General features: G+C 40.0%; 2 protein-coding genes across 7 annotated transcripts in view; one reads left to right on the forward strand and one right to left on the reverse strand.

Moving 5' to 3' along the window:
• Nucleotides 1-616: 616 nt before the first annotated feature.
• Nucleotides 617-24,407, reverse strand: COMT (catechol-O-methyltransferase). Of its 6 annotated transcripts, none has more exons than XM_085302702.1 (6): nucleotides 23,275-23,657; nucleotides 20,228-20,411; nucleotides 6,758-7,037; nucleotides 4,751-4,944; nucleotides 3,427-3,558; nucleotides 617-949 (listed from the first exon to the last, which is right to left on the reverse strand). In XM_085302702.1, the coding sequence occupies exons 3-6, from the start codon at nucleotides 7,035-7,037 to the stop codon at nucleotides 770-772; spliced, it is 786 nt and encodes a 261-aa protein (XP_085158828.1). In that variant the 5' UTR covers nucleotides 20,228-20,411; nucleotides 23,275-23,657; the 3' UTR covers nucleotides 617-769. The 6 variants fall into 6 exon arrangements, with proteins under 6 accessions (XP_085158828.1, XP_085158823.1, XP_085158827.1 ...); XM_085302703.1 differs by lacking the exons at nucleotides 20,228-20,411; nucleotides 23,275-23,657 and adding exons at nucleotides 1,972-2,018; nucleotides 24,303-24,407 and having other exon boundaries at nucleotides 849-949; XM_085302697.1 differs by lacking the exons at nucleotides 20,228-20,411; nucleotides 23,275-23,657 and adding an exon at nucleotides 24,303-24,406.
• Nucleotides 24,396-27,097, forward strand: part of TXNRD2 (thioredoxin reductase 2) — a 38,090-nt gene continuing 35,388 nt past the window's right edge. The window contains exons 1-4 of the mRNA XM_085302696.1: nucleotides 24,396-24,478; nucleotides 25,429-25,494; nucleotides 26,243-26,299; nucleotides 26,859-27,003. Of these exons, the coding sequence (XP_085158822.1) occupies nucleotides 24,403-24,478; nucleotides 25,429-25,494; nucleotides 26,243-26,299; nucleotides 26,859-27,003 (344 nt within the window). The 5' untranslated portion in view covers nucleotides 24,396-24,402. The remainder of the gene's footprint in view (nucleotides 24,479-25,428; nucleotides 25,495-26,242; nucleotides 26,300-26,858; nucleotides 27,004-27,097) is intronic.

Raw genomic sequence — 27,097 nt, forward strand, 5'->3', positions numbered from 1 at the left:
ATACAACGATCTCAAGGTTTCAGTAGTTTTATGTAATTATGGTATTCTCTTAAAAAGAACTTGATCCCTTTGCCTGTTACTGTGTTTATTTTAATGCACTTAATTCTTCAGTTTTCCAAGCCTCTGCATGTGCAGGTTAATAATCTTGTTTGCATTGCCTTCTGAAAAATTCTGTTTTATTTTCTCATCATTGTATGAGTCTGTCATCGTTCAGCACATGCCCTTTTCTTCATCATACAGATGATTAACTCTTGTAGTAACTTTGCAAAAACATACGTGGTATCACTATAGGAGCCTTCACTGCATGAAGTGGCATGCTAGTAATTTAGCAAAATCAATGCACCTGAAATGCTCTTTTCCTCCAACATGGATGCTTTTTTACTCTTGAGAATGATTAGTCAGTTTAGCTTTGGACCCAAGTTTTCAGAACTTGCAGTGATTTTTCTCCACCCCATTCCCTCACCAAACAGAGGTTGCTTGGGTTTGAGCTTAGAGTAACAGACTCATATTCATTGATGTGTTAGGCAAGGCAATGTACACCACCTTTGTTTGTAGAACCATGTGAAACAATAGAAATAGGTCTTTGAGCAGTTACTCTAATCACACACTCCAGATCTTGACTTCCATTTGGCCTAAAATGACCTCAATTAGAGCGTGCTTTAATTAAAAGCTCCAAAATACAAAAAGCAAAATTTAAAGCATGGACAGGTTAATCTGTGCAGTTGCATTTACATAATTTGAAACAGAAGTTGAGTATTAATGGCTCTCTTCATCCCGAAAACACAGCCTTTTCCATAGCATCCTGCACTCCCATGTATTCCAGATGAGCGGGGTAGTTAGTGCATTGAAAATGAGGACTGTTGCGGACATAGTTAAGGAATTCTGGAGCTCCTGGGCAGATTACATTGTCAGCCAGAAGAACTGAGCCCTTTCTCAGCAAGTTGCATTCCTAGAAAGAAGAGAAATTGCTTCATGGTGATTATTAAGTGGATATGAATTTGAATTTCGTACTCTTTTGTGTTAGCCATGTCATACTTAAGAGCCTGCATCCAAAAACACATTGTACTGTGGGTTTGGAGGGTAGGAAACAGAAGGGAGAAGCTGAACAACTTTCTATCCAATCTTCAGTGGCTGTATTTCCTACACTGACTTTTTCTGCTAACATAATTGGAAGAGCATTAGTGATGCGGATAAGCTGTTGGGTAATTCAGATTTTGAAATAACAAATCAAGTGCAGTGCATGTATGCAGTTAGCAGCTCATTTTGTTTCCAGCTATGTCAAAGTGGTTAGTAGGATAGTTCTGTTCTAGCTTTCATGCCTAGGGGTTGAAGCTCTCCTTTTATATGGCATTAAAATGTTGTAATAGCTGTTACGACCACCTAAAAGATTAGCAGGTACTAGACTGCTTTGGTCAATTCCAGTCAATCCCCAAAATCAGGAAAAAAGCAAACAGAGTTTCTAAGCTGCTTCTCCTCTCTTCTTGCCCAACCTTCTGCTACTTTGTTCAGCAGCAGGGCATGCAGTATGGTTTGCGTGCAAGGAAGATCAATCTGACAAATTTCCACAGGGCATAATTAACTTGCAATATTCACTTGAAGTTCAATGCTTATCCTCAGTAAACCTACAAGCGTAATTTTTGCTGGTATTTTTGTCTTGTAGAAGTTGCTTATCTGAGCTCATCATCTATTTTAGAACAGAATGCCTGTACTTAATCAGGCTGGTTGTTTTCTTCTGGCTACAGGCAGCAGCTGAAGCTGAAACATGCTGTAGTTTTTGTCACTCCCAGTGTATTAGAGCATTCCTGTTGATGAGTGCGCTGCAGAGGCTATTTAGCTTACTGCTCTTGCCTCTGGTGACTGAACACCAGTCAGCACAGTAGAAGTGATTTTAGAGACATGGCAAATATCCTCCGGTCTGTTTCTATTGTGCAGATTAGAAGCCTGTGAGTGACAATATGCTGCATTTCTCACCAGTCATCAGGACTTCCAATGCTCTTTGTGCCAGGCTCTCTATAGAGCTGCATGAAGAGGAATGAAATACACACAAATATGAATTAGAAAGAGGGTTTTTGACATCTGAGAAAATGTGGGGATCGTCATCTTTCTCCTCTGAAATTCACAAGGTGTTTTTAAGCAAAGCAACTTTGTGCCACATTTGCATCAGACTGTTCCACTAAGATGGAACTAAACTGTCTCTTACCTGTTTGCTTTAGATGTATTGTGAAGGTTCAGCCCTGATAGGGATGTGCTAGCTCTTCCCAGTAGAAAGAGCTCAGTTATCATTACACAGCCAGTTCAAAAGAAAACATTCTCTGGATACAAACTAATTGGGGGAAAGGGTCATTTTCTGTAGCTACTGGTATGTAAATTCAGTGCTGGTTGCTCATAATCCCAAGCAAATTCTCCCATTTTCAAACAGCTGTCTGGACAGGGGTGAAATTAAAAAACAGGAGAGCTTGGATGAGAACGTAAGTGTTTGTAGTGCTCAAACAGGGTAAGGATGTAGTTGCTGTTCTGAATGTAAGAGGCAGCCTAAAAAAAAGTGTGTTTATTGTAAAGAAAATAATTGAAAAAATGGCCCTTCCAGCCAAATAGGCAGTTTTAGAAAGTTTTATCAGCCTGTAATTCCCAAACTAGGAGAGTATTTCTGTGTCCTATGTTTATAGATACAGATGTTTTGAATTTTTACTTTTTAACACTTGAAATTATCTTCCCATCCAGAAGTGCTCTAGTGCACAGTTATCTCATTTTTAATACTATCTACCATTGCCTACTTCTGTTACAGCCAACTCATTTTGTATAGATAACAGGAATGGCTAAGGGGGGTTAGGAAGAAATGAGCGGAATCTTTCTTCATTCAGTGCTGGAGATAGAGTTGGACAGCACTTCTCTAGCAAGTGCCTGACTGGGACAGTCTGCACTCTTTTAGAGGTTCCGTTACAGCCAATTAATTAGGGGGAGTAAAGCCTCCTAGAAAGATGATATCCAGCTATGCTACTAAAATAGTATTTCATCAAGAATCTCTGCTGACAGCTGGCAGCACAGCCCCAGGCAGAAGTGGAGGAGTTGGTACTCAGGAAATTAGAGCAGCAAATATGCAGGTCCCTAGTATGGCCTTTGGTTAGTAACAATGTAGAGAACTCCCTTCAAAGAGATCAAGTACCAGACGCTGCACTCCTCCAGATGGGATTTTTACTGCAGACTCATTTGTTCAGGAAAAAGAGGTTCACCAGTATTTGCAAAGTTCTGAGCTATGTACCATAGGCAGTTGTCCCCGAGAAAGGCTTGGGATCCTTTCTCATAAGGTTACTATCTTAACTGCCATTTTTCATTTTACAGGATGAGGCTCTTCATAAAGAATACAGGCCTCATAGACATCTGGGCATATGCTACTTTATTTTTAGGGCTGTAATTGTGAAATCTCACCTGAAGCAGAATGGTGTCTGGTGAATATCTGTCTTTCCAGTGATCAAGAAAGACAAAATCCAAAGTATCCACTTCATATTTTTTCTTCAGCTGAGGGATAATTTCCTCTGAAGGACCTTCAAGGATGTTTACCTGTAATGCAAATCCATCTGATGAATTGTGGACCATTAAGAAAAAGCACATGCCTCTAGCTGCTCTTAAGTTGTGGCCAGGTACAGGTCAGTATAATCTCAGTATAAGGCTGAGTTATTTGTGAGAGTTAGATCATGTGGACTTGTTTTAACAAATTGACTCAGTTATGTTTCAAAATATTTTTTCTCCATGCTATGATATTAAAAAAGAAAAAAAAATCTATGACCTTCTTTCTATTGGATCAAGTGAATCTCTATGGGCAACAAGGGAATCTACTGTTGAAAACACTACTTGTGTTAGTTTGGCATTTTCACTGCATCTCAGTTGAATCTTGTAGCCCAATAGGAAGCAGCAGATGCAGAGAACGAGTTGGTTTAGAACAAAGCTGGAGGCTACAGTATGTGAGATTAATATGGCCAGTAGATGAAGGAGGCAGGAACAAGGCTATTACATTTGCCTCAGAAGTTTATTGGTATAAGCACTGTTCAACTGAAAGAAGCTGCTACATGCTGATTTGTTAAGCAAGTATTATATACTGTGGGTGGATGAAAGAAGTGGTAAGGAAATGACTGGTTTATGACTCCATAGCTGATCAGGAGACTAACTCAGAGGAGGGAAATGCCATTTGAGATGTCACTTGAGATGCTTCAAGTTCTCTTTGAGAAGTTAAGAAATGCATTAGAAGATCTTACTGCCACTGCATTCATTTCCTGTTTTTATATATTTATGTTGGAGCAAGTTCAGATTGTCTGGTCAACAGAGAGGCACTTCTTGGGCATGAATCCTCTGACCTGCTGTGGATGTCTGCCTTTGGCTGAGAGGGATTATAGACTGGAAATATCTGTGTCTTGAYGGGTTCCACCCTCCAGTCTTGACAAACCCAAAACTAACCCCCCTTGGGTCTGAATTATACTTGGGTCCCCGACTGCTGTTAATTCATTTTGCTCACTTACAGTGTTTATGCAAAAGAACGAATGATCTTGGTTTTMTGCATGGAGACCTTATAACTTCACCAGTTTTCCCTGCTATCAAGCCTGTCTGTTAAACTCAGCTTGCTCCCAAGCATTTCTGATGTTGCACTTGCTTGATAAGTAGAATAATAAGTTTAAACCTATCATAACAGTTTCTTTGGATATATTCCTATTTTCCATGTATCATTTTTTTATGCCAGCCACAGACAAATGGTATTTACCTTATCTTGTACTCCAGCAAACTCGATCATCTGTCTAGCTATAGCAGCAAATTCTGGGTTGAATTCCACAGTGAAGAAATSAACACCAGCCTTCAACAGCCGAGCAATCCTAACTGCTGAGTAACCGCAGTATGTTCCCAGCTCCAAAACAGTTGAAGGTTTGATCTCCTCCACTATCTTGTCTAGAATTAAACCTGAATAAAATGAAAATGGGTTAACTTYTGACAAAAACGAACCGTTCATTTACAGAAGGCTAAGTCAGCGAAGAGAAACAAAGTTCAAGTGCTCAGTTGCTCAGGATATTCAAAATTTAAGAGTTGATGTCAAATTATATACTGTTTCCTTTGCAAACTGTCTGTGATCAGTTTGATCATGGACATCCCAACATGCAAAATGCAGATTTTTCAACTAGAAAAATCCTAGTTTCATAATATAAATACTTGAGTGAGGAAATGCTTGAGTTAACTGAAACATTTTTAGTGTTAAAATGGAAAAATGTAGTGTTTTGTTTCCAAGAACTTGTTGCAAAAGCTGACTGTATTTGTGAAATATAAAACTCCTGAATTTTGAGTGCTCATAATTTGTTGCAAATACTACTTGCAATAATTTGATGTAAAACTTTTCATTCTTAACAGTTGTTTACCAAGAGGGAAAAAAATAGTTAGAAAGTTGCAAAGTATTTGGATTCACTAAATAAATTCATGAGATGGAAAACATTAGTGAATTGTTAACAACAACAACAAAAATATTCCCAAAATGAGGTGACAGCCTACTATATCCAGAAGACAGGAGAAAGATTTTGTAGTCAGAAAACTGTTCCCTCTCTTACTTGTATGAATAGATAYTAGATACCTAATCTTAAAAGATATTTGAAGGGATATTTTTCTGACCCATCTATTTTCTAAGCACATATATACATTTTATTATGTGATTTTTTTTTTTCTTATGGCTCATTTGTTTAAGAATAGTATGATGTGCTACCACTTGCATTTGAGACTGGTCACTCTGGAAATCTTAGGAATTAAAGATGTATTAAATTTCTACAGTTCATCTGAAGAAAAGTCATCTTGTCAGAGCAAAAGTAGAGTCAAGCTTTTAGGAATATAACCCAAATGACCTAAATTTAACAATTCCTACTTGGCCACTGTCTACTGTTCTATTGCCCTAAGCACCCTAGCATGGTATGCAGAGSAGCTGGATTCACAAAATGTACCCACAACATAGGAGCATTTTTACTACAATATGTACAGTTGTGCTTCATTAGCTATGTTAATCCTAGACTAAGCAAATTCCTCTAACAATTTCCCATCAGAAAGTATACTGTAAGAAAAGCTTTTGTATTTAATTCCCAAGGGAATACGTTAACATTTTGCATTACACTTTTATGAAAAGACTGCATCTTAAAACTATGAAAAGACTTCTCTGCATCTAAGAAAATAATGTTTTGTCAACATATAATTTGTTTTAGGAGATGAAAACAATATGATTTACTTGCTAAGTGGCAGCAGCTACTCAGCAGAGTCTGATAGCTGCTTCTGTGTATTACATGGGTGGGATCTCTCMTTTCAAAAGTACATTTAACATGTTTGCAGATATAAAATTCATGTGGTTTGAAATACTTCACTTTTTTTTTATATAGCATCTTTCAACTGAAAATCTGAAAGTGCTTCACATAATGAATTATGCCTCAAAGCCACCCTTGTGTAGGAACTGAGGTACAATGGAGCTCCAGAGTTTCCCACCACTTGTCACCCTTTGCTTACACAGTTGGAGTGTACACAACATACACAAAAAGAGATTTAGTCCCATGAATTCTCAGTCTCACTGCAGACCCATTCTCAAAGACATCTGCACAAGCATGCGTTATTGTCTACAGAATTATTTTGCTGACCGCAAGGCTGCTGTGGGTCTTTTTTTTAGTAGACAGCAGTGGTCGTGTGAATTCAGTAATGTGTCCTGTACTGTACTACTCTCAAATGATATTTCAAGATATCATGATGCAATTACCTTTTTCATTGCCCACATTCATGGCCCACTCTTTCTGGGAGCAGTACTTATCTATAGTATCCACAACACTACAGGGATCCCCTCGGACTGCATTCTGCAGCACAAAATTTAAAATCCTCTGTTCTTTGCTCTGATTCATGATGAAATTGGTTACTTTCTCCAGGATTTCATTCCAGATAAGGGCAGCAGTGCCGTTTGTCCTGATGAGTACGACAAAGAGCAGCAGAAGGAAAAGCAGCACGAATACAATGAACAAAAGGACTGAAGAGTTCTCCAGCATCTGGAAGGAAAGAGAAAAAACAGCCCAGGGTTAAGGTGGCACAGGAGAGTGCTATTTTTTGTGCAGATATTAAGCTGAATAACACACAATGAACCATCATGAGCAGGAACACATTAAGTTTAATTACAACACCGTACAGAATAGCTGAAAATGATTCTCTGACACTCAGTGATGGATAGTGCTCTGTGGCACTCCCTTTAGAAGCAAATTCTACATACAGGCAGTCAACAAGTGGCTTTTTACTTAATGCTCCAATCCCTTCCCCCACACAGCTGCTCAGTCCTGGTTCCAAACATGCCACTGCACAAGGAGGCTCTTAATGAGCATCAAACCTGTTCTAACCATTTTTTAAATTATTTAAAAATCTTAAATAATTAGACTCTGCATGTGACCCCACTCTAATCTTTGAGCACTGGGAAATTTCTGAGCTAGCCTTGGCAAGAGAATAGCAAACTTTGCACGCAAACCTCCTTAGCCTCTGCCCATGCGGCATGSTCTGCAGAGAAACAGAGGCTGGATGGTTCAGTAGGACTCAAGCTGCCCTCCACCTTCCAGAACCTGCAGCAGTTACACAGATGGCATAGCTTACAGAAAATGGGAGGGATGTTTTATCTCTGGTTATAAAAATGCAAAGCTAAATTCCTGAATGAGAGAAATGCCCAAGCTCAAGAAATTCAAGAGTTCAAAGAGGAGAGCACATTATTTCTCTCTGAAGGGCAGGCTCCAATTATCTGATGGGATTGTGCCTACTTTTCCCCTGAAATTCAGTGTCATAGCYGCAGGCTCCCATGTGTGTGCAACACAGGTACTGGATGTATGTGCATATCTGTCCATCTCTGTGAGTTCAGGGTATCTGAACATAAAGCTCACCAGATGGGATGCATGTCACCCTGTACAGCTCAAGCAATAAATCCTGTCAAAGCCAGTTACTCTGATGGATTGCAAACAAGACAGTATACAGGAAGGTGCTCTTATTTCCACACAGGAGTCACAGTATGAAAGACCTGATAAGAAAGGATTCTGAAAATTTAAGATTTGATTTAGCATTTGAGAGAGTGCAAAACTAAGGGGTTTGACCTGCTTGAGGCTCTGGCTAAGCGCCTCTTGTACAACACAAAACACATCTAATTTTTGATGATGTACCTTGTAACAACTCTACTTTTCCAACTGCCTCCCACAAGCAGGGGCTGMTAGCAGCATGTTAGGCAGGGAGAAAGGGTTGGAATGCAGTCTTGTTAGTGGTAACATGAATGAATGCAAGGTTCATTTAGTCTTGAAATTTAATCTGGCACTTGAATACAAGTCTAAAGGATTCAGAAGCTACTTCTTAACTATAGCACACTGCCTTGAATAGAGCCAGTATGGTGAGTTGCACTGGTTTTTAAATTATTAAAGAACATGATACTCAACTTCTGGCAGTCTCTGTTCTTCCTGTTAAGTCTTCTGTCTTCCAGCTTGCTAAAAATGGTGAACAGTTTCCTGTGATTGTGCTAATGTTCCACCTACTTGAAGTTCAGCAGAACAATTGCTGCAAYAGGAACTACAAGAAGATCCTCAAAAGTTCTGTCTAAATTGCCGGAGACCAAAAGCAAAGGGGCCATATGATTAACCAAATATCCCTCTAGATCTCTTCCTACCTGTTCGTGCATGCTTTTTAGTTTGTTTTCCCCAAAAGCTCCCCAGGCAAATCCTAAATGTTAAGGGTGGTAAGACCTCCATTCTGTAGAGTGATCTGGTACACGTTACACATGTACTAGAGAAAAATGTATCCTAGTGCTTTAAATTTTGCATCATCGTGCACAGCACACTTTGAGTTCGGAAGATGACTGTGTTGCCATGGGGACATGTTCAGCCTACAGTGGAGCTGATGTTTGTTCACCCATCCACTTACCATAGTAGCACAGCAAGTATAATTTGTTTGGAGCCCTTAACTATTTGAAGTTAGAAGAAATAGTCTTTTATCAAAGTTAATACTTACCTTTCTAATGCTTTTCTTGCAGAGAGCGACCTGAGAGACACTTCCTTTCAGAGCTCACTGGTATAATTAGCGTATGAAAATTTTGCTTCTTGGATTTTCTGAATTTCGTTTCCTAGGCAGTAAGAAGCTTCTTCTGTGCCTCAGTAAGATTGTGAATGTTTGAATGTTGGTTTTGCTCCTTCCCTTCCATGCACTAGTGGTTCTGCTGACAAGTCATCAGTATCCTGGGCTTTCCTAGATGGAGTTCCTGCTCTTTTCAGGCCCTCTGCATAAAGTTGCTCCAAATCACCTGACAGCTGGGGGCTTGGCTTGGACTATGAAAATGTCATTGGTTTAATAGAAAAATATTTTTCTAGTTGATGTCACTTGGCTCTCAGGGCTTATTATTGACATAGTGGAGAGTTGATAATTATTCTGAACTGCAAATGAATGGATGGACTGCAGAAACCATTTACTGGTGTCAACAGACATCTAACYTTCCTGATTCTAAACATGGGGAGCTGCATGACCCACACGTACCAGTGACTTGCTGGGTAGCAGTTCCACTATACTCAGGTACTTTTAGAGCTACAGTCTTACTGGCATTCTAATTCATTTCACAGTATTGCCAGACATAATTTCCCAGTTACACTAGATATTTCAGCATCCTGTGAGCACAGCTGATATAGACTGTTGCTTTGGAACTAGGATATCTTGCCATTGTATTTGAGGCTGTTCTTCAAAGATCTGCAGACAGCAAGAATTGATCTTAGCTGCAGGATGAACTAGGTTGCAAATTTTTAAGGGAACAGTTTTCTTCCTTTATTGCTGAATATAGATCTAAGACTACTTGGTGAGCTTTTTCAAAGCAAGCAGAGACAGCATCTGTAGATTACTCTTCATAGCTACTTTCCACTGAACCTTATCAACTCAGCCCAAGACTCTATCCTGCAGAAATGCTAATACTTTTTTTTCTGACAGGAATAAGACTATGAAAAGTTGGTTTTGTATCKCAACAAAAAGGATTTGTTTGGATGTAAAAACCTGTTCCTTCAATTTTCATATTGCTTCCTAGCATAAAGAGCACATTACCAAACAGTTTTCCTTTGTATAATTTTCCAATGCTGCTTAGCTTAGTAACTTCAGCTGATTTGAACAACTTGAAATACATCAGCCTCATCCTTACCTGAACAACAGTATCCTTTGACAATTTTGTAGTTACAGCAGAGTGCACTTCATGGTATGGAGCAAAACACCTTGTTTTAGATGAACATGAACTAGCTTATTCAAAGGCACAGATTGTATTCTGGCTGCTGTTGGCCTACAGTTGCCTCTCATTGCAAGTACTACAATATGAAATCCCCTGATGCCAAGAAATACATAGCTTGATAAAAAGGCTTAATTTAAGAAATGCTTCTGAGCCACATAGCCACAGCCTTCCAACCCTTCTAGCCATCCCTTAAGYGAAAACCTGTGTAAGCAGCCAGCCCTTTCAGCTTATCTGGAAGGTCAACAACTGCTGGCTTTGCCAGGATATCTGGGAAACAAATTCTGGATCTCACGCTACAAGTAATTGGTCTTGTTGCTTCAAATGCACCCAGGAATACCCTTTGTAGGCAAAACACGTATCTCTTCTTGTCATACTGGAGCCAAACTGGGGAGTGGCTCTTAGCACTGGTTTGTGTAAACATTCTATCTAACAGATACCTGTCAAGAGGAAAAGAAATGCCATGTTTTGGAGATGGTCTTGGAACTAGGCATGGAAACAATTCAATTTGGCCATTCCTATGTTCAAGTGCTTAGAGGATGTATTTCTTACAGTGCTTCAGTTAGATCCTTGCACATCTGATTCCTATATATAATATGGAAGCAGGCTCACCTGCCTCCATAGGTCCCTGGAGTTAAAATTTGGTCACTTGTAGCAAGAACCTATGTGATACATTTTGCTTTTGTTCCATTCCTAGATGAGCTCACTTGTTTTTGCTATGTTGAGGATTATGTTTAAATTATCAGCGGTTTTACTGCTGTACAGCATGCCRGCACCTTGGTAAACTCGCAATACAGGTTGTTCCTAACAGCGCTCCTTTGAGAGGCAATCATCCTAAAAAGCAGTTACAAGAGCAGAGAGGTTTTAAAAGGAACAAAATAGACTTGTATCATTTCTTCTTCTTTTTTAAAAAACACAGTTTCTCTTTCCAAGTTTGTCCCTCTTTTAATCTCAAAACAATTTCTGTCTTCTTGGATGTGAAAATACTTTTAGTGATAGCACTAGACTGTAAAAACAGTTTGTCAAAAGCAAGATTAATTGGTAGTGGTCATGTACCCAGAGAGAAACAATCTGTACCCAAATAGGTAATAGTTTTCATATTCTTAGCAGGCAAATATTTGATGTGAAAATTAAAYACATAATTCAACCAATTTAAAACTACCACTGCATAAGAGACAGTCATGTTATGACAGCTTTAGAAAAATGCAATTGTAATTTTAGCTTTAATGTGGTTTCATGAGATTCATTAAATATACCGTAAAACTGAACTTGTACATAGACAAGTTTCTCACAGCCACTTATTACAAGGCAGTCATGCTTACTATTCAATGCTTGTTTTCAGATTCTAAATACATACTAGCACTGCAACCTGACCTCTTCCATTTGTTAGAAGCACCTTGATAAAGCGATCCTTCTCTTTGAAAGCTAAAATTTGAGGTGGAAAACAGTAGGAAAATGTAAATTGGAGCAAGGGAATAAACAGAAAACTGGAAGGATAACATCATAGAAAGGGATGAATAATACTAATCACTAAATCTGTTTTCAAGAAGACAATTTAAAAGAAAACATAGTAAAATTTCATGTCCAAACCAGTCAAGCTACTGGTCAAGTCTTCCTAAAGCACTAGAAGAAAATAATGCATCTAACCCTACTCATTTTGTCAGATTTCATAAGACCATATCACGACTCAATAATGAAATTCAGCATTTTTCCCCTGATTAAATCTTAAAAAAATTAGCATTTAAGTGAGCGTACCTCTGTTTCAGTTTACAGAGATTTAAAAATACGCTTTCAAAGAAAGAGGCAAACACAGTTGTGGGAATCTGCTGCTCCAGCTCACTTACTCTTGAATATAGAATACCTAGGTCATTTCAATGGCTTTTAAAGCCTGAAGAGATTGGTTCGGACTTAGGCATCTGTCACTATGGCAACAGCTACAAAGTTAGAGAATTCCCACCCCAAACTGTTATATAGTCTACAATATTTCTAAAAACACATTAATAATGCCCTTGTGATTCAGCACAAAAAAGACACATCCTTGTTCTTTATTCTTGTACAAGTGACTCCTGCCACTTCCCCAAAGGTTACTGTAAGGACCTTTTAGTAATGCTATTTATCAGTCATTTTGGTGAATTCTTCGGTGAAAAAACATTTGGTCTTGGAATTCCCTAAAATGAAAAAAAAAAATAGAAGTAGACCAATTGGTAATAATAATTTGACCAATTGGTTCTAACAATTTTTAAGGTAACTCCAAATAACCAGATGAAATTCAATGTGAGATTTTTTTTCAGTGTTTCATAAAAACTGTATGAAGTCTTCATAACAGTATTACAGGAAGGTGTATGGGGATCTAATCTAAACTGGTGATTGCTACTGTTTCTCTATTGCCTTCCAAAGCAACCTCTCTCTGCTAAAAACTAGTATTTTCTGAAAGTAAACAGGTTTAAATACTTTGATGTTTAATAAGGACAAATGCCTTAGTGAGTTTGGCACTTAGGTGATTAAACAAGTACTAAACATGATTATTTAACTATTCTGAAGCTTGATTCATTAYATTATGAATAATTAACAAGATTTCGTGTCTTACTGATACAAGAATGAGAGTTGACAGTTATTAAAGTACTTGGGAGGCTGAACATTATTGGATAATTCTTTTTTTCTCTAATCAAAGAGAATCTGAATAAGCCTACTTACAGAGTCTCTCGTGATGATTTCAGCTTGGATATGCTGATACTGCTTTACTTTGTACTAAAAATGAAGTTGTAGACATTATCACAAAAAAAAAATATCTCTACAGAGACAATGTGTATCCTAGATATTCTTCATTAGTCATTTCTCAGGACTAGAATAAGAGTGAACTTTGTAATRTTGAGTCAGGGGATTTAGGTTTCAGTCTCTCATTTCAGCAATTTTGTCTGACCTTGGGTGAGCTGTCTAACCCACATCTCTGTTGCTACAAGAGTAAGTTTATGTTATTATGACTTCTGTAATTTTCAAGGTGTTCTGAAACTAAATTAATCCTGGAAAAGTCCCTGGCATGGGTATATGGATGACACTTGAGGAAGGACAAAGTGATTTTATTAGTATTAACTCGAGWTCTATTTTAGGATACTCATGTAGCAAATGCCAACGTGACATAAATATTCTTGACTTCATGAACAACAGGAAAAATGTGGAAACTAACAGCGCTTCAAATGCTTTCCTTAAGTAATTTCTGCTTGCTGATAAATCAGGCCTTGGAGGAAAGCTGACGTTACATCCAATCTCGCTATATTTTTTCATGCGTTTAATCTAACTGCCAAGTGCTGGTTGGTTTGTTCAAGAGTTTATTACAAGTCTCCAAGCATTCAGACAGTACTATAGCATTCTGATGCTAAAGGGTTTCAAATCTAATTTAGACTTTATTAGCTCACATAACCTGGTGAATGGGGAGTGCTTGGTAAATTTGTACCATTCAGCCTTTTTTCACAGAAGAATCTCTCTATCAGCCTAATGGTATTGATAGTAATAGAAATGGACTGCTATAGCAGAGAGCCTGAGGAAAACAAGGCCTGAACTTGTTGCTGAAACACTGCTAAGTGTCCAGAGAGAAGAATGTAATAATGAAAACAAATTTCTACAGATTTTCCACAAAAGCCATAAAAATTAACAGATTAACTCCATCACCACCACCCATATACATTTGCCCATGCAAGAGAAGGAGGGATAGGCCCTAAATTAAAAGATGTTGAAGAGGTTGTTTGAACTTTTTGATTGCTTATGCTGAAATTKTGCCTTTAAGTATCTGACAATCTGAAGAACACAGAAAGTATTGCTAAAACAATGCAGAAGAGTTAGCGCTTTTCTACACATATTTTTAAAAATCTGTTATTCTGCACTAGGCCAGAGTAGATCTGTATCGTGCCATGATCAAGACTGGAATTTCTGACTCCTTGTCCTACGTTCTCTTCACTAAGGCAATCTCTGTTTTCTGGTATTTTGTTTTTCTCTATCTTTTTCCAGAGCAAAAAAGGCRGAATATTTTAGTCAGAAAGTCTAGATTAACTTTTTCCAAACACACTGTATCCTATTGTTGTAAGTAATGCAACTCAATACCTTCATATTTTAGGACTTCTAAAGGTTAATTTTTTTTTACCTTGTATTCTTTCATTATGGTTTATATATTTTCAAATGAGTGCAATACAGTGAATAATCAGCATATTGCCAAATGTGAACAGCTTGAATTTCAGTGGAAACTTAGTCTGGTTTTTTGAGATTCAGATTTTGCACTGACATCATGAAAACAAACTGAACAGACTTTATATAATTTTTCACTAAGTATTTCTTGCACATCTCAATTTCCCACTTTTCAGGGTTTCTCAAAGAACTACAAGTCAGCTTCATTACCATGACTACTAWAATTTCAGACCTCCATAAATGCAAAGTTCTGCTGATTTCATTTATTCTTTTTTTCCCCTAGTCCTTTTGTCTTTTCACTTTCCTCTTCCCAAGTTGACATGAAACAAACAGAAGGGTTTTTTCAGTGAATGAATAGAACAGAAGAGTGTCTATTATCTTCTAGGGAATTCCATCAACTAAGCTTCATAAGGGTGTTTAACTTCATTTCCCCCAGAGAGATTTCAATTACGATAATTATGTTACGTACTTAAAACTCTCTTTGCAGTAGCTATTGTCTAAATGGCATTCAGTGCTGTTACCCAAAGGAAGAAGTTTATATAGTAGTTATGTGCCCCATACAATAGACTAAGGTTTAGAAGAAGCTGGCCTCACAGACAGGCCTTTTCTCGATCCAACAAGCAGATCCATGAGGGTCTTTAGAGTTCAGATCCAGACTGGCCTAACAAACACACTGCAGGATTAAAGCCAGAGTTTGGCTTGAAAGTATTCTACAAGAATAAGAAATGTACTTTACTGTCCCTTGAGCAATGACAAGTTTTTCAGGAATAAGACCTGTTCAGGTGACCCTAGAAAACATTTGTTTCTAACAGTCCTTATTCCCACTCCGGAACTGCAGATGTGCTTGTACTACTGTTCTGAGCTTGGGGTTGGCATAGCTCAGCTGAGCCATATGAATCCCACCTGGGAGGCAGTGGACTGCTGAATGTACTGAGTGCTATGCCCTGACAGCACACCAGGAAAATATCTTCCAAGATTGTCATGCTTTCCACAAAGTGAAACAGCTCTGTCTGAATGATTCTTCCCCCTCCCCCCCCCACCTTTCCATCCCCCCAGTGGAGGTAAGGAGAAAGGACTGAAAAAGACAGACATTGTATCTCCTCAAACTCTTCCAATATAGCTAGCTGTCCTCAGCATAATCACCTGTGACAGATCTATTTCATGTTCTCTCTTTATATCACACAGGTCAAGGATTGGATGCTCAGTGTCCCAAATCCACACTGTGTTGTCCTGCCTCGCTGTCAAGGCTACCAGCTAATCTAGTGTAAATCTGTCTTTCTCCTGGAACAGCCTTCTGCTACGAACAAACTGCTCTACAGGCCAGGGAGGCTGCATGACTGAAGACTAATAGTGAAGACATCCACTGAAGGATCTGGAAGAGCAGGAAGTAAATCCCTACTGAAATGAAGCCTTATTTCTCTGAAAATAAACACCTCTAAAAAGCCTGGCAAGGTGAGATCCACTACAGCACAGCAGGTAACTAAAGCTCTCCTCTGGAAAGAGGCGTTCGGACAGACACTGAGCAGGGCCTCAGATCTTGCTCTCAGATTTTGGGTGAATGCTCTTCCCAGAAAAATAGCTGGAGTGGGCACAGGGTCTCTCTTTGTTTTAGCTAGAAGCTGCTTCTTGAGAAATCCCTCCTGAACACAGTTTCATCAAAACTGGTATGGCCTCACACATTAACATCTGGTTTCAAAGACTGCTGCCAAAATTATGTTTTTTCAGAAAATTCCTGGTCAGTTCTAATTTCAGCGAGCCTGAAGGAATGCTGAAAGACAATAGTGTGGGACTGGCAGAGATAAACTTGATCCCAGCTCCAGGCTGCTGAAGAAAATACTGCTAAATTTGACTGACGCAAGTAAATTGCAGTGTAAATTTGGTTAAGCCCTTTTCCCTCTGATGCAAACTAAAGCTGCAAATCAGGTGATTTTTTTTGTTGCACTTACTTAAATATTGTGATCTTGTGCAAATGCATGATACTCTGAACCTGAGGGCTTTGTCAGAGGAGTCTAATGCTGGCTAAGCACAAAAAAGTAAGCTTAAGTGCAGAGATGAAGCAAAGACGACTCACAGAGCTCAATAGTCTGAGGTATAGTTGATAGTACTGGTAAATACGAGTTTATTTTTAAAAGACAGAAAGTAAAAGATGACCATACAGAACATCAGAAAGATACTGTGGAAGCAGCAATAGGGCTAGCAGAACTCCCAAGTAAGAATGAAAACCCACATAAAATACAGCTGCAGCAATGCATTTACAAGTAGCTATTCATAGTCAAATACAACTGAACCGAACCTTCAACTTGCATTCAGCGCTTTTGTTTTTTTTGTTTGTTTAGTACAAATGAGTACCAAATTCCAGCATACTTACAGTCATAAATTACTTTTTCAGTTTAGTCAGGGTCATCTTATCTTGCTTTTTTCCGCTGTCAAGATTTACAATACAATACAAATACATTACACGCAAATATGTCCTACTCTTTCTCTGTGAAAGCTGTAGCTGCCCACAGACTGGCTTCTTGACAATGAGTGTCAGTGAGAAATGTGGCAAGCACTGCTTCTTCATATTCAACACTGTCTAAAATAGTGACATTACTGAAGATAATAAACCACGTCAGGTCTGAGAAATAGGAAAATAGAAATATGTACCTTTCTCTGTACAGCAGAAGCTGTTCCCTCCGATCTTTTCCTGAGCTGCTCTGATGTGGATTTTACAGAATAAGAGTCCAAGAGCCTGCAGTATTCAGTCACATTCGATCACATCACAGGAATAGCTTACCAGTTCTGTTACACAGACTCTAAAAGAAGCAGTGTCCTTTCCCCAACTCCTCCTTTCACAGATTCCTGTTCTCCTTAAAGGTGCTCAGTGTTCTAACGACCTTGAAGAAAGCTATTCTTCTGTCTTTTAATAACAATGTTGTTACTTAGCTACAGCACAGTGAATGCTGACAAAGTCAGCTATGAGCCAAATCTGTGCTCAGTGTAAATGCACTGTATTCAATCAAGCAACTCCAGGAATGAATTTGGAATGATTTAGTTCTTTTCTTCAGCTCAGATATGGCATGCTACTGCCAGTGCAGAAGTCGCAGAAACAAGATGTAGGCATGTGGATTAAATACAGATTGCTACTGGAGGGAGGGGAAGGGAGGTATCTATAGCAAATTGCTTAACAGCAACTAGAGAAGGAGGTGCAATCAATACACGATGATGGGTATATTTGAATTTCTATAGCTTCTAGTTAGAAAAATGTTGTACAACAAAACAGTTCAGAGATAAAATAAGCAGCTTATTTTAATAGAGCTGTTTGGACTGTCTATCTTGTTTCTGCGGATAATCAAGCTGCAATTAAATTACACCACAGAAGAAAATTCAAAAGCCCCAAAACACATAACCTGACAGTATGTCTCTGTTGCATTCTCACTAAAAAACTCAGACCTAGTCAATGTTTGAAGCTCTAGCCTAGAAACTTTTTATGGGATTCAGAGAAGAAAGGGCTTGTATGGAAAATAGCAACAGTTGAACTGAGTGACAGAACAAAAGGCTTTTGTCATAAGAGAGAAGAAGAAAAAAGGTCCTTGAAAGAATTAGAGGCTACCTCAGAGTATCAGAAGAATAGAAAATTGAAGTGGATGAAATGAATAAAGAACTGTAGAAAGTAGATACAAGCGAAGATCAAAGTTGTTTTTTTTTTTTTTTTTTTAACTTTACACAAAACATAACTAAGACCCTGGAATATAGCACAGTACCTAATGTCAATACAGAATCACTTTGAAATATTCCTTACAGGTCTAACAGAGCTTTAGCTCAACAAATATCTTCTTATAATCCAGACATCAAGCAGAACAAAGAATGAAAAAAGCAATGGTGTACGCCAGATTCATCAAAAGTAATTTCCTGTCTGGTTGAAAGCTAGTTGTGAAAGCATGACAGGTTGTGTCCACAAGATCCCTGATGCCACCCACAGTSAATTTTGAGTGAGAATTTATTGTACAGCTTGGCTGTGGTGAAAAGAATTTAAAATAGTAAAGCTAATTCTATGCACTRATGTTGTTCTGTAAGAGTACAACTATTCTTTGTGGATATCCTCACAGTTAACTACAGCCAGTTGTGAACTGGTGAGCATTATCTGACCAGATTCTGCTTAGCATAAATTAGTGCTAAGACTTACCAGTTTGAGCAGTGTCTCGTGACAAAACTTCTAAAGGACTAGATTAAAGCTGAATCACATTTTTCAGGCTAGGAGCATGGGAGGAGCAAACTTGTTTCTCCCTGCCCATAGCAGTGTACTTGTATGGTAAGTGCACACCTGCAAAGTAACCCTTTCTGTTGTTTAGATATTTCATTACATAAGGAAAACTGACAAAAGGCAATTAACTGCAAAACCAGATAAAGCCATAGRTTCAGCTACCTTAGTACTCCAACTGCATTCTAATGGCCAGATGTTGCTTCCACGTAGCAGACAGCAAAGAGCAGAAATTTTGTAATGCGTTATCATGGTATAATTATCTGTAAGAGAAGTTTCTTTGACAGGCTGTTAGATTTTGGCTTATGYCTTTCTTTAATTTACCTTTTTGCACAAGATAGTATCTATCTAAGTATGGAGTTTTTTTGGTAAATTTTGGCCAATATAGTTATATTGCTACAGTGCCTAGAGCAAATAGTTGTACTGCTATTCACACGCTTTATCCTTGTCTAAATTTATCCTGATATAAATACATTCATGTTAGAAAACTGCGGAAAGCCATAAATGTATCGCATAATACAACTTTTGCATAGGAATAATGCCTTAAAAGATGGATTTGGTTTTTGCAGAGCATTAGGATATTGCATTCAAAGGGCATGCCTATGGGAAGATACAGACCCCGGACGTCTTAGCTTGGGCTATAGCATCTTGCTAATGGCAACAAATCAGAACAACTGGCTTGCTCAGACAGTAGACAGAGTTAAGTCCAAGTCTGTCTGCACAGACTTAAGTAGACTTGTTCATGCACACAGACCTCAGTCTCAAATGGAGCTATACAGCTGCAATCACATGATGCAATATGGCAGTGCTACCCCCACTGGCTCTGCACAGTAAGGGGCTAAAGCTCTCTCAGTAAATCCATGCCTGGCATAACAACAGGCWTTCCCTTCTAATAACCCTTGCCAAAGCCCGTTTTTTAAAAGCCTAGACAAAGAGAGACAAGAGAGCTAGCACGTTATCACAAACCCCCAACAGATTATGTGAAATACTGAGTGAAAAAGAATTCTTTGGAGCTTGCATTTTCTGAATTGCAGGAGGGATTTTCTTTTATGCAYATTTGCTGTTTTCTACAGTCAAATTAATTTCTCTTGCTGAGAAACATGCAAAAGAGGAATTTTGAGAGGAAGTATCACTCGTGTATSAAACTACCCAGATAGATCTAAAATAGGAAACAGCTCAAAGAGAAGAAAAATGGCCAGCAAAATTATACTCTAAAATTTAACAGATAATACAAGTAGCTAGACTGCTGTGCTTATGGTGCATCTTAAAAGGTTAACATTTAGATTGAAAAAGCTTCCTGCTTCCAAAGACTTCATGACTCCTTATGAAAACTTTGAATAGGCTCAGTTAAGTCTACCATATTTCTGTATCTTCCCCACACACTTCTTTTCAGATATATGCTGACGCATTTGAATGAAATCAAGAACTTGATACTTAAAACTTTATCTGTTCCTGCTGTTTCTTGATCATTTGGAATCAATTAATTGTTAAGGACAAGTTATAAACAGAGAATTTAGAATTACATTTTAAAATTAAATTTATATTATTACCTGATTTAGAGTAATTATGCAATATGTGTGCTTCTTAGTTTTCTTCTGAATACTGATGGTTGTTTAGAAAAATTTTCAGAGTTTTCAGTGAAAAGTTACTAACAAATGGGATAAAATATTTGCCCCATCTTAACAAAACGTTGCAGCCTCTGTAGACTTCTCATGGTAATCTATCTGATCATCACTGCAATGACAAAAACAAAAATTAGGCATTTTCTTCCCTTATCAACTTGGCTTTTAACTCTCCTAAAGATTGWTTTGCCAAAGCTTTTAAAAGCAGAATCTCACTGAAAGAGGCCCAAAATGCAGAAAGCTTTTCTATTTTCAAATACAGCAGAACTTGATTGTAAACAACAGCTACAGATTCCTTCATGCCACTGTAAAGCAAAACCCAGCTTCCAAGAAAAATTTATCCTGGAAAATTCTTGCTATACAACTTCTCAGTCATGAAGCCTCAAATAAAAGTGGTAAAAATACTTCCATTCTTCACCCATGACCTGGGCAACTGTCCTCAGTTGTCACTACAGCCCTCATGTTAGGATACTTTCCATGTACTTAGTCATTTGAATTGTGAGAGGATTTTACCTTTCTTTGAAAAAAGCCCAGAGACAATCAATCACCTCTCTCCTGCTGCCACTTATTCTGTCCATTTTGTAGCTCTGGGATATGGTTCAAATCCTTCCTCARTTGTCAGGGACTGTATTACTATTTTCACTTTCACCTTCACTACCTATCATACAATCATCATGCCTTTCTTCCACAGTGTCACCAGTGCTTTTCCTTTCCCTCTTCCTTAATGCTAAGGATATCTGCCACACACCAGCAGAGGAAAAACAACAACAAAAGAAAATGTATAAGCAATCACAGGAGAGATGGAAAGAAACCATGAAGACCTACCTCTTAGTTCAACCAGTGATCCAGTACAGCGCACTGCTACTAATGCAAATGATTATTTAGGTCATGCCATAAATAAAGCTTATGATACAATCCATTTCCTGCCCCAYCTTCACCCCTCCCCCAAAAAAACTAAATGTGTTGAGTTTGAAAGCTGGTGTCTATGTGACACACCTCTCCATCTGGGAATATTAAATATAAAGCAAACTATGTTTTTTAAAAAAAAAAGGAAAGAAAAGAGAATGTGCTTGAACAGTCAGACTTTCTGAAGAACTAGATAGAGAAAGTGTCTTGTCCTGGTTGTCTTCATGAGGAAGAATTTAAATAATCCATTGATAAATGTGAAATAAATTCTTTTTTCCATATGAAAAAAAGAGAGGTTCAAGTTACCCTTAAAATGAATACAAAATGAGAAAGTCTACCTGTTATCCAGACCGATTTGTGCATAACAAAATCTAAATTTCAGCGTTTCCCTTCCCCTTTTAATATCGCACTCTTTAGTATACACTGAATAAACATCCCACCTGGAAATAAACCAAGCCACACTTAACACATGAAATTACTTTCTATTTAAATATGACTAGCTACAGCTGACAAAGTTCTGTGGAACTATTATGCTAAGTCTGCTAACTATCTTTCAATAAGCTTTTTTTTTTTTACATCTCAAGTTTCTAAGAAAAATTCTTTCACTATAGAAACACAATGTTCCACATAAATGCTTTCTGATATTAGAAAGCACTTGCCACTAAAGGACTTCAAATGTGCTTTCTTAAAAATAAGATAGGTAAATAGATAAAATATGTATCACTCCATTTATTCTGATTAGCTTAATGCTGACTACAACACAGGTAAAATAAGACAGTAGAAGTTATAACAGATGAACGAAAGAACATATTAGAAACCACACTTGATTACCAGAATCTCATTGATTCTGGTCCCTGAGAAAGATTTTTCCAAGTATAGCACAGACACACTTGCTCAGCATTGCAGGAAACATTAGTGGCTACCCCTCTGATTGATGTTGTGACTGTGGGGAAAAAAACATACCCTTTTCTGATAGTTGTCTCTTTTGGTCCCAAAGACCAAGCTTGTGAGAATGTGCAAGAACTGGTGGTGTTACACTAACTTTGTACTTTCTTTCAAAGAAAGTGGCCCTGATGGGAAAGCCTTCATTTGTGTAATTCCACAGTGATTTATCATTATCTGTGAGATACAGGCAGAGACTGGTGACATCCCAGCTTCCCAGTCTGCCAGTTGCACAGCAGCAACTATGGATAATTCTCTTTCCCAGGTGACTTAACAGGGATACCAAGTAAATGATTCACATTCAAGCTAGAAAAGTGAAAGTGTGTGCTGACACATTCAGGAAGCGATGAAGATCTAGAAGAAGCTATATGCTCATCACCACAGTGCAGGCTGTGGTTCATTTAGACTCTGAGCTCTGAAATAATGAAAGCAATCACGCATTTCTGTGACTGTTACGATGGGCACTTGTCCAAGACCCTATCCTTAAACGCTTTAGAAGTCTTRCTCCAAAGTTGTCAGCAATTCTTTTCTAAATTGCCACTGTGGATGATATTTAAGGGGAACTTCTTCCATCAGAAGCGTGCCGTTATTTAAAGCCTTTCCTTAATAGTGAAACACCATAATGCTGCAGCAACATTTCTTCATATAAAAAGAACGTTTTATATTTGTTTTGTACTTGGAGAAATTTAATTTTACCCTTGATACTATGCATCTCACCTGAACGCTGGGTGGAGAGCACATGCTCAACATTGCTTAATTCAATTCAGGGCAGCAACTAAACTGAACAGCCAAAAATAACTTTGAAGCAAGTACCTGAAGAGTGTAAATGATTAGTATTTGAATATGCTTGAGGTTTCTTTTAATTCTAGATCTCAGGGCTCTCTACTCAGGTCTTTCTACTGCTGTTGCAGTAGCTAAGAGTGTTTCTAGTGATTTATTGATTACTGCTGCAGGAGGCAACATGCCATGATTTCAAAATGCAGCAGAATGAGATTCAGCTTTATTTTTCACAACAGCAATACTGAACAACTTCTTAATCCATTTACTAACTTGCAAGTAATTACCATTTCAGGTATTTTCAAACATTAATGAACAATGACTGAAAAAAAAAAGTTAGTCCAACCTACTTTAGGAGGTGATGTTCGTTCTGCGAAACTTWCTTTCGTCCGTTTTATTTTCCTGCCATCTCTCCTCAACTGCGCGCCACGTTGACAGTCTCTCAATCAAAATGGTTAGATGCTGCCCCCTTGTGAGCCAGGCCCTTGCTCCAGAGCCAGGATCATGGCTACCTAAGAGCATTTCCTGTCGCCTAAAGGCTCCTTCAACCCAGAGGAAGGGGCTAGTTCTTTGTCCCAAACTCAGATTTGGCTGTGGTGGCATTTACAGCATATAACTCACACGCAGCAGCAGGTGGGACTACTGCTATGCCACAGCAAACAGCAGCAGCCACGTCCTTGTTCCCTGCAGCATCATTTTGACCAACGCCTTGTCTGAGGCCTTTTGGCTGCCGAAATACCTTGTAAGCACTGAGGCGCTCTCACAGTTGCGATGGGGAGTGGGCCGACAGCAGCACCCCCGCTTAATCGCTAGCTATCGCGGCGCACAGGGACGGGAAGCGCTGCCGACGCTTGGCTGGGAAGCGAGGCAGCCGCGCTCCCGAGGGCCGGCCCGCGCGGCTGCTGGGGCGCCGCCCGTGAAGGACGCGGCGAGGCGGGTCTGCCGCGGCCCTGGGCGGCGCGGCGCCAGCCCGCCGTTTCGGTTGGCCGTTCCCGCTCCTCCCGGCCAGGCAGGCGTCCCTACTCCTCAATGCTGAGCACGACTTAGTCGCCGCAACCCGCGCGCTGACAGGGATGGGGAAGCCGGAGGCTTGATTCAAGCCGCCTCCTCCGCCGTTTTTAACTTTTTAGTCCGTGCGCTGCTTCGGCGGCACCCGTGGGAGGGGACTGCGACAGGGCAGGCGGCGCGACTGTCACCACGTGCGTGAGGCACGGACACGCGGCTCCCGCGGGAGAAAGCACAGGGCTCCGAGGAAGGGCGAAAGCTCCGGGCAGCCACCCTCTTCCCCCCGCAAAGGCCTCGCCTCCCCTCCCCGCAGCCCGCTGCGCGCCGCCTCTCCTCAGGGATCCCCTCCCCCACCGCCGCCGCCCTCACCGACCCGGCGTCGCCGCCGCCGCCGCCGCTCAGGCGCCAGGCGGGCAGCCCGCAGGGGTCCTGGCCCCGCGCGGCCGGGTGTAAGGGGCCCTGTGCCGTACAACATGGCGGCGCTGTGGCGGAGGCCGGAGCGTCTCTTAGGAGTCTCGGGGCTGTGCCGTACGGCGCGGGCCCTCTCAGGTACGCGGCGCCCGGCGGGCTCGGGCCTCGCGGAGGCGCCGTGTCTCCCCCCGCCCCCCCCTCCCCCGCCTCGCGGGGAGGGGGCCGCCCTGCCCCTCGGCCGCCGAAGGGGATCCCCRGAGTCCTCCCCGCTCACCAGGGGGYCGCAGGCGGGGGTCTCCTCCATGAGCGGGCACCCCGCTCCRCGGCCTCTCACCCATCCCCCATGCTGCTGAGGGAGCCGCAGGGCGAGGGCCAAACGGCCCCGCAGGTGGTGGCCTGTCCCCTGCGGCAGGGCTCTCTGGCGAGGCGTACCCTCGGCAACCAAGAATGTGTTCTCTAAGCATAAATCCAACGTGGCAGAGGGGTACAGGCCTTCCCAGCCCAARCGCAAGGCACCGCAAAGCCTGGCACCCACCTCCTCCCTGAGGCGTCAGCGGCTCTGGGAGAGCGCGGCTTGCCGGGCTGCCAAGGCTAAAAAAAACGGCTCGCCTTCACCCGCAGCTGTGGCTGAGGGGCGCCCGGCGCTTCAAGCGTGCCGGGGCCGCGCGGCCCACTTGTCGCGCCCGGCTCCCGCCAAGCAGAAGCCCGTGGGAGCGGTTGCCGGCGTGGCGGAGCACGCRACCCGGGTGGGAACTGCGGCTGCCATTGCCTAATCGCGCAGAGAGCTTTGCTGGGACGTGGTGTGTAGTCTGAGCTATTTTGCAGTTCTGGATTGCTTTATTTCCTGTGTTTCATTCACAAAACCAGACTGGTTAGTTTAATGATTTTCTCAGATTGCTGTGGGACAGTGATAAAACAGTTTGCTAGTAAAATTATGAAGACCCAAGTCAGCAATAATCAGTTGTGAAAATAGTATACTTCTTGGTATTTTCTTTTTAACATACCTCTGCCATCTTTCTTACCTGTACCATTTCTCTCTCTCTTTTTTTTTYCTTTTTTTTTCTTTTTTTCCTCTCACATCTCCACAGGAAAGAGCGAGTATGATCTTCTGGTAATTGGTGGAGGGTCTGGAGGCCTTGCTTGTGCCAAGGAAGGTTTGTATATATAAATAACTAACAAAAGCTTTGTTTTAGCTTAAGGTGTGTTCGTGGAAACTGGGAGAAGTGATATTAACAATGCTAAAGCTTTCTATGTAGTATACTTTAGTTCCTGCACATTAATTATTAACTCAACTCTATACTGTTAGTCTACAAATTAATTTGCWCTCTCAAAGGGGGTGATCTTGTTTGACTTTCCTATTATTCTGTTTTGTGTTTTAATATTTCTTCTCTTGTCACAGGAACTTGTGATAAGCATTTACTTAACTGTTGCTGTAAAATACTTTCCTGTAGAGATACTGTATTTTTTGTTTATTATTTATTATACTTTTCACTTTTTTGTGTGTTAAGATAACAGTCCAATAAGACTGTTTCTGCGAGCTATTTAACTTCTGTAGAGAACCTCCACCTTTGTAACTCTAATGTAACATGCTCAACAACTCATAAGGTTATTCAACATACAGTTTGAGGTTGAGATGTATTTTATTGTTGATGGAAGCTGGAGGCCCTTAGTCCAGGGTATTAAGTGCCCTCTGGAAGATCCACTGGCCGCATGGGCAGGTTGGGCCCCTAGTCTGGTATCTCATATGAGGCAATATGTAAGCCACCTACTATCATCTCCTATATTGTTGACCTGTGCCTGTGATACTAAAAAATGTTCAGATTTCTGTGTTTCTCCCTGCTCTAAATATCTTTTCTTTTCTTTCTTTTTTTTGTTTGTTTGTTTGTTTGTTTTTATTTAAAGCTGCCCAATTTGGAAGGAAAGTGGCTGTTCTGGATTATGTGGAACCTTCTCCGCAAGGTAGAAGCTAATGGTAGAGAGATGCTAGGATAATACTTGCACATGTGAATTAAATGTTTGCCTGGCARACCAACTTGCTCCAGGCAGCAAAATAGCCAAAGCCACACTGCCTGCTTTGCTTGTAGTATGGTTGTTAGCAGTGTGTGATGTCTGCCATTTGTGGTAGACCTTGCACTTAAATGGATGGGAACACTAATCTTCTCTATCAAAATGTCATTTACAGTTCCTTAAGTGAATGAATTTTATCATGCTGAAGCTTTACTTGTACTATATGTAAAATAAAATCTGCAGCTAAGCAAATACGAATGTCGAATGCTTGGATTTTCTGAGCCTTGAAAAAATCATAAGATATCTTGAGTTTTAGAAGAAAAAGATTTAGTTATGTTCTTCATCAAAACAAAATAATGTAAGTAGAGTTAGAAACTGATCTGTAGGAGATAGCAAACTGTGTGCTGTTTCAAAATTTTTAACTAATTTTATGAATAGCCTAATTCCATCAATAACCCAACAGCCTTAAGTTAAAAACTAACCTGCTCTGTTAAATTCCTTTTCCCTTTAGGAACCAAATGGGGACTTGGTGGAACTTGTGTCAATGTCGGCTGCATTCCTAAAAAGCTTATGCATCAGGCAGCTCTTCTAGGAAGTGCCATTAAAGATTCCCAGCGCTATGGCTGGAATATATCCCAACCTGTTCAGCATACCTGGTAAAGAATATTGCCCTTATCTGTGAATGTGTAACAAAAATCTTCCTTTTTGCATTTTTTTTAAGGACAGTTAGGGAGCTGAATTTTGCATTAA

This window comes from Rhea americana, unplaced genomic scaffold (assembly GCF_003343005.1).
Source record: "Rhea americana isolate MKP2758 unplaced genomic scaffold, rheAme1 scaffold_191, whole genome shotgun sequence".
Lineage (NCBI taxonomy): Eukaryota > Metazoa > Chordata > Aves > Rheiformes > Rheidae > Rhea > Rhea americana.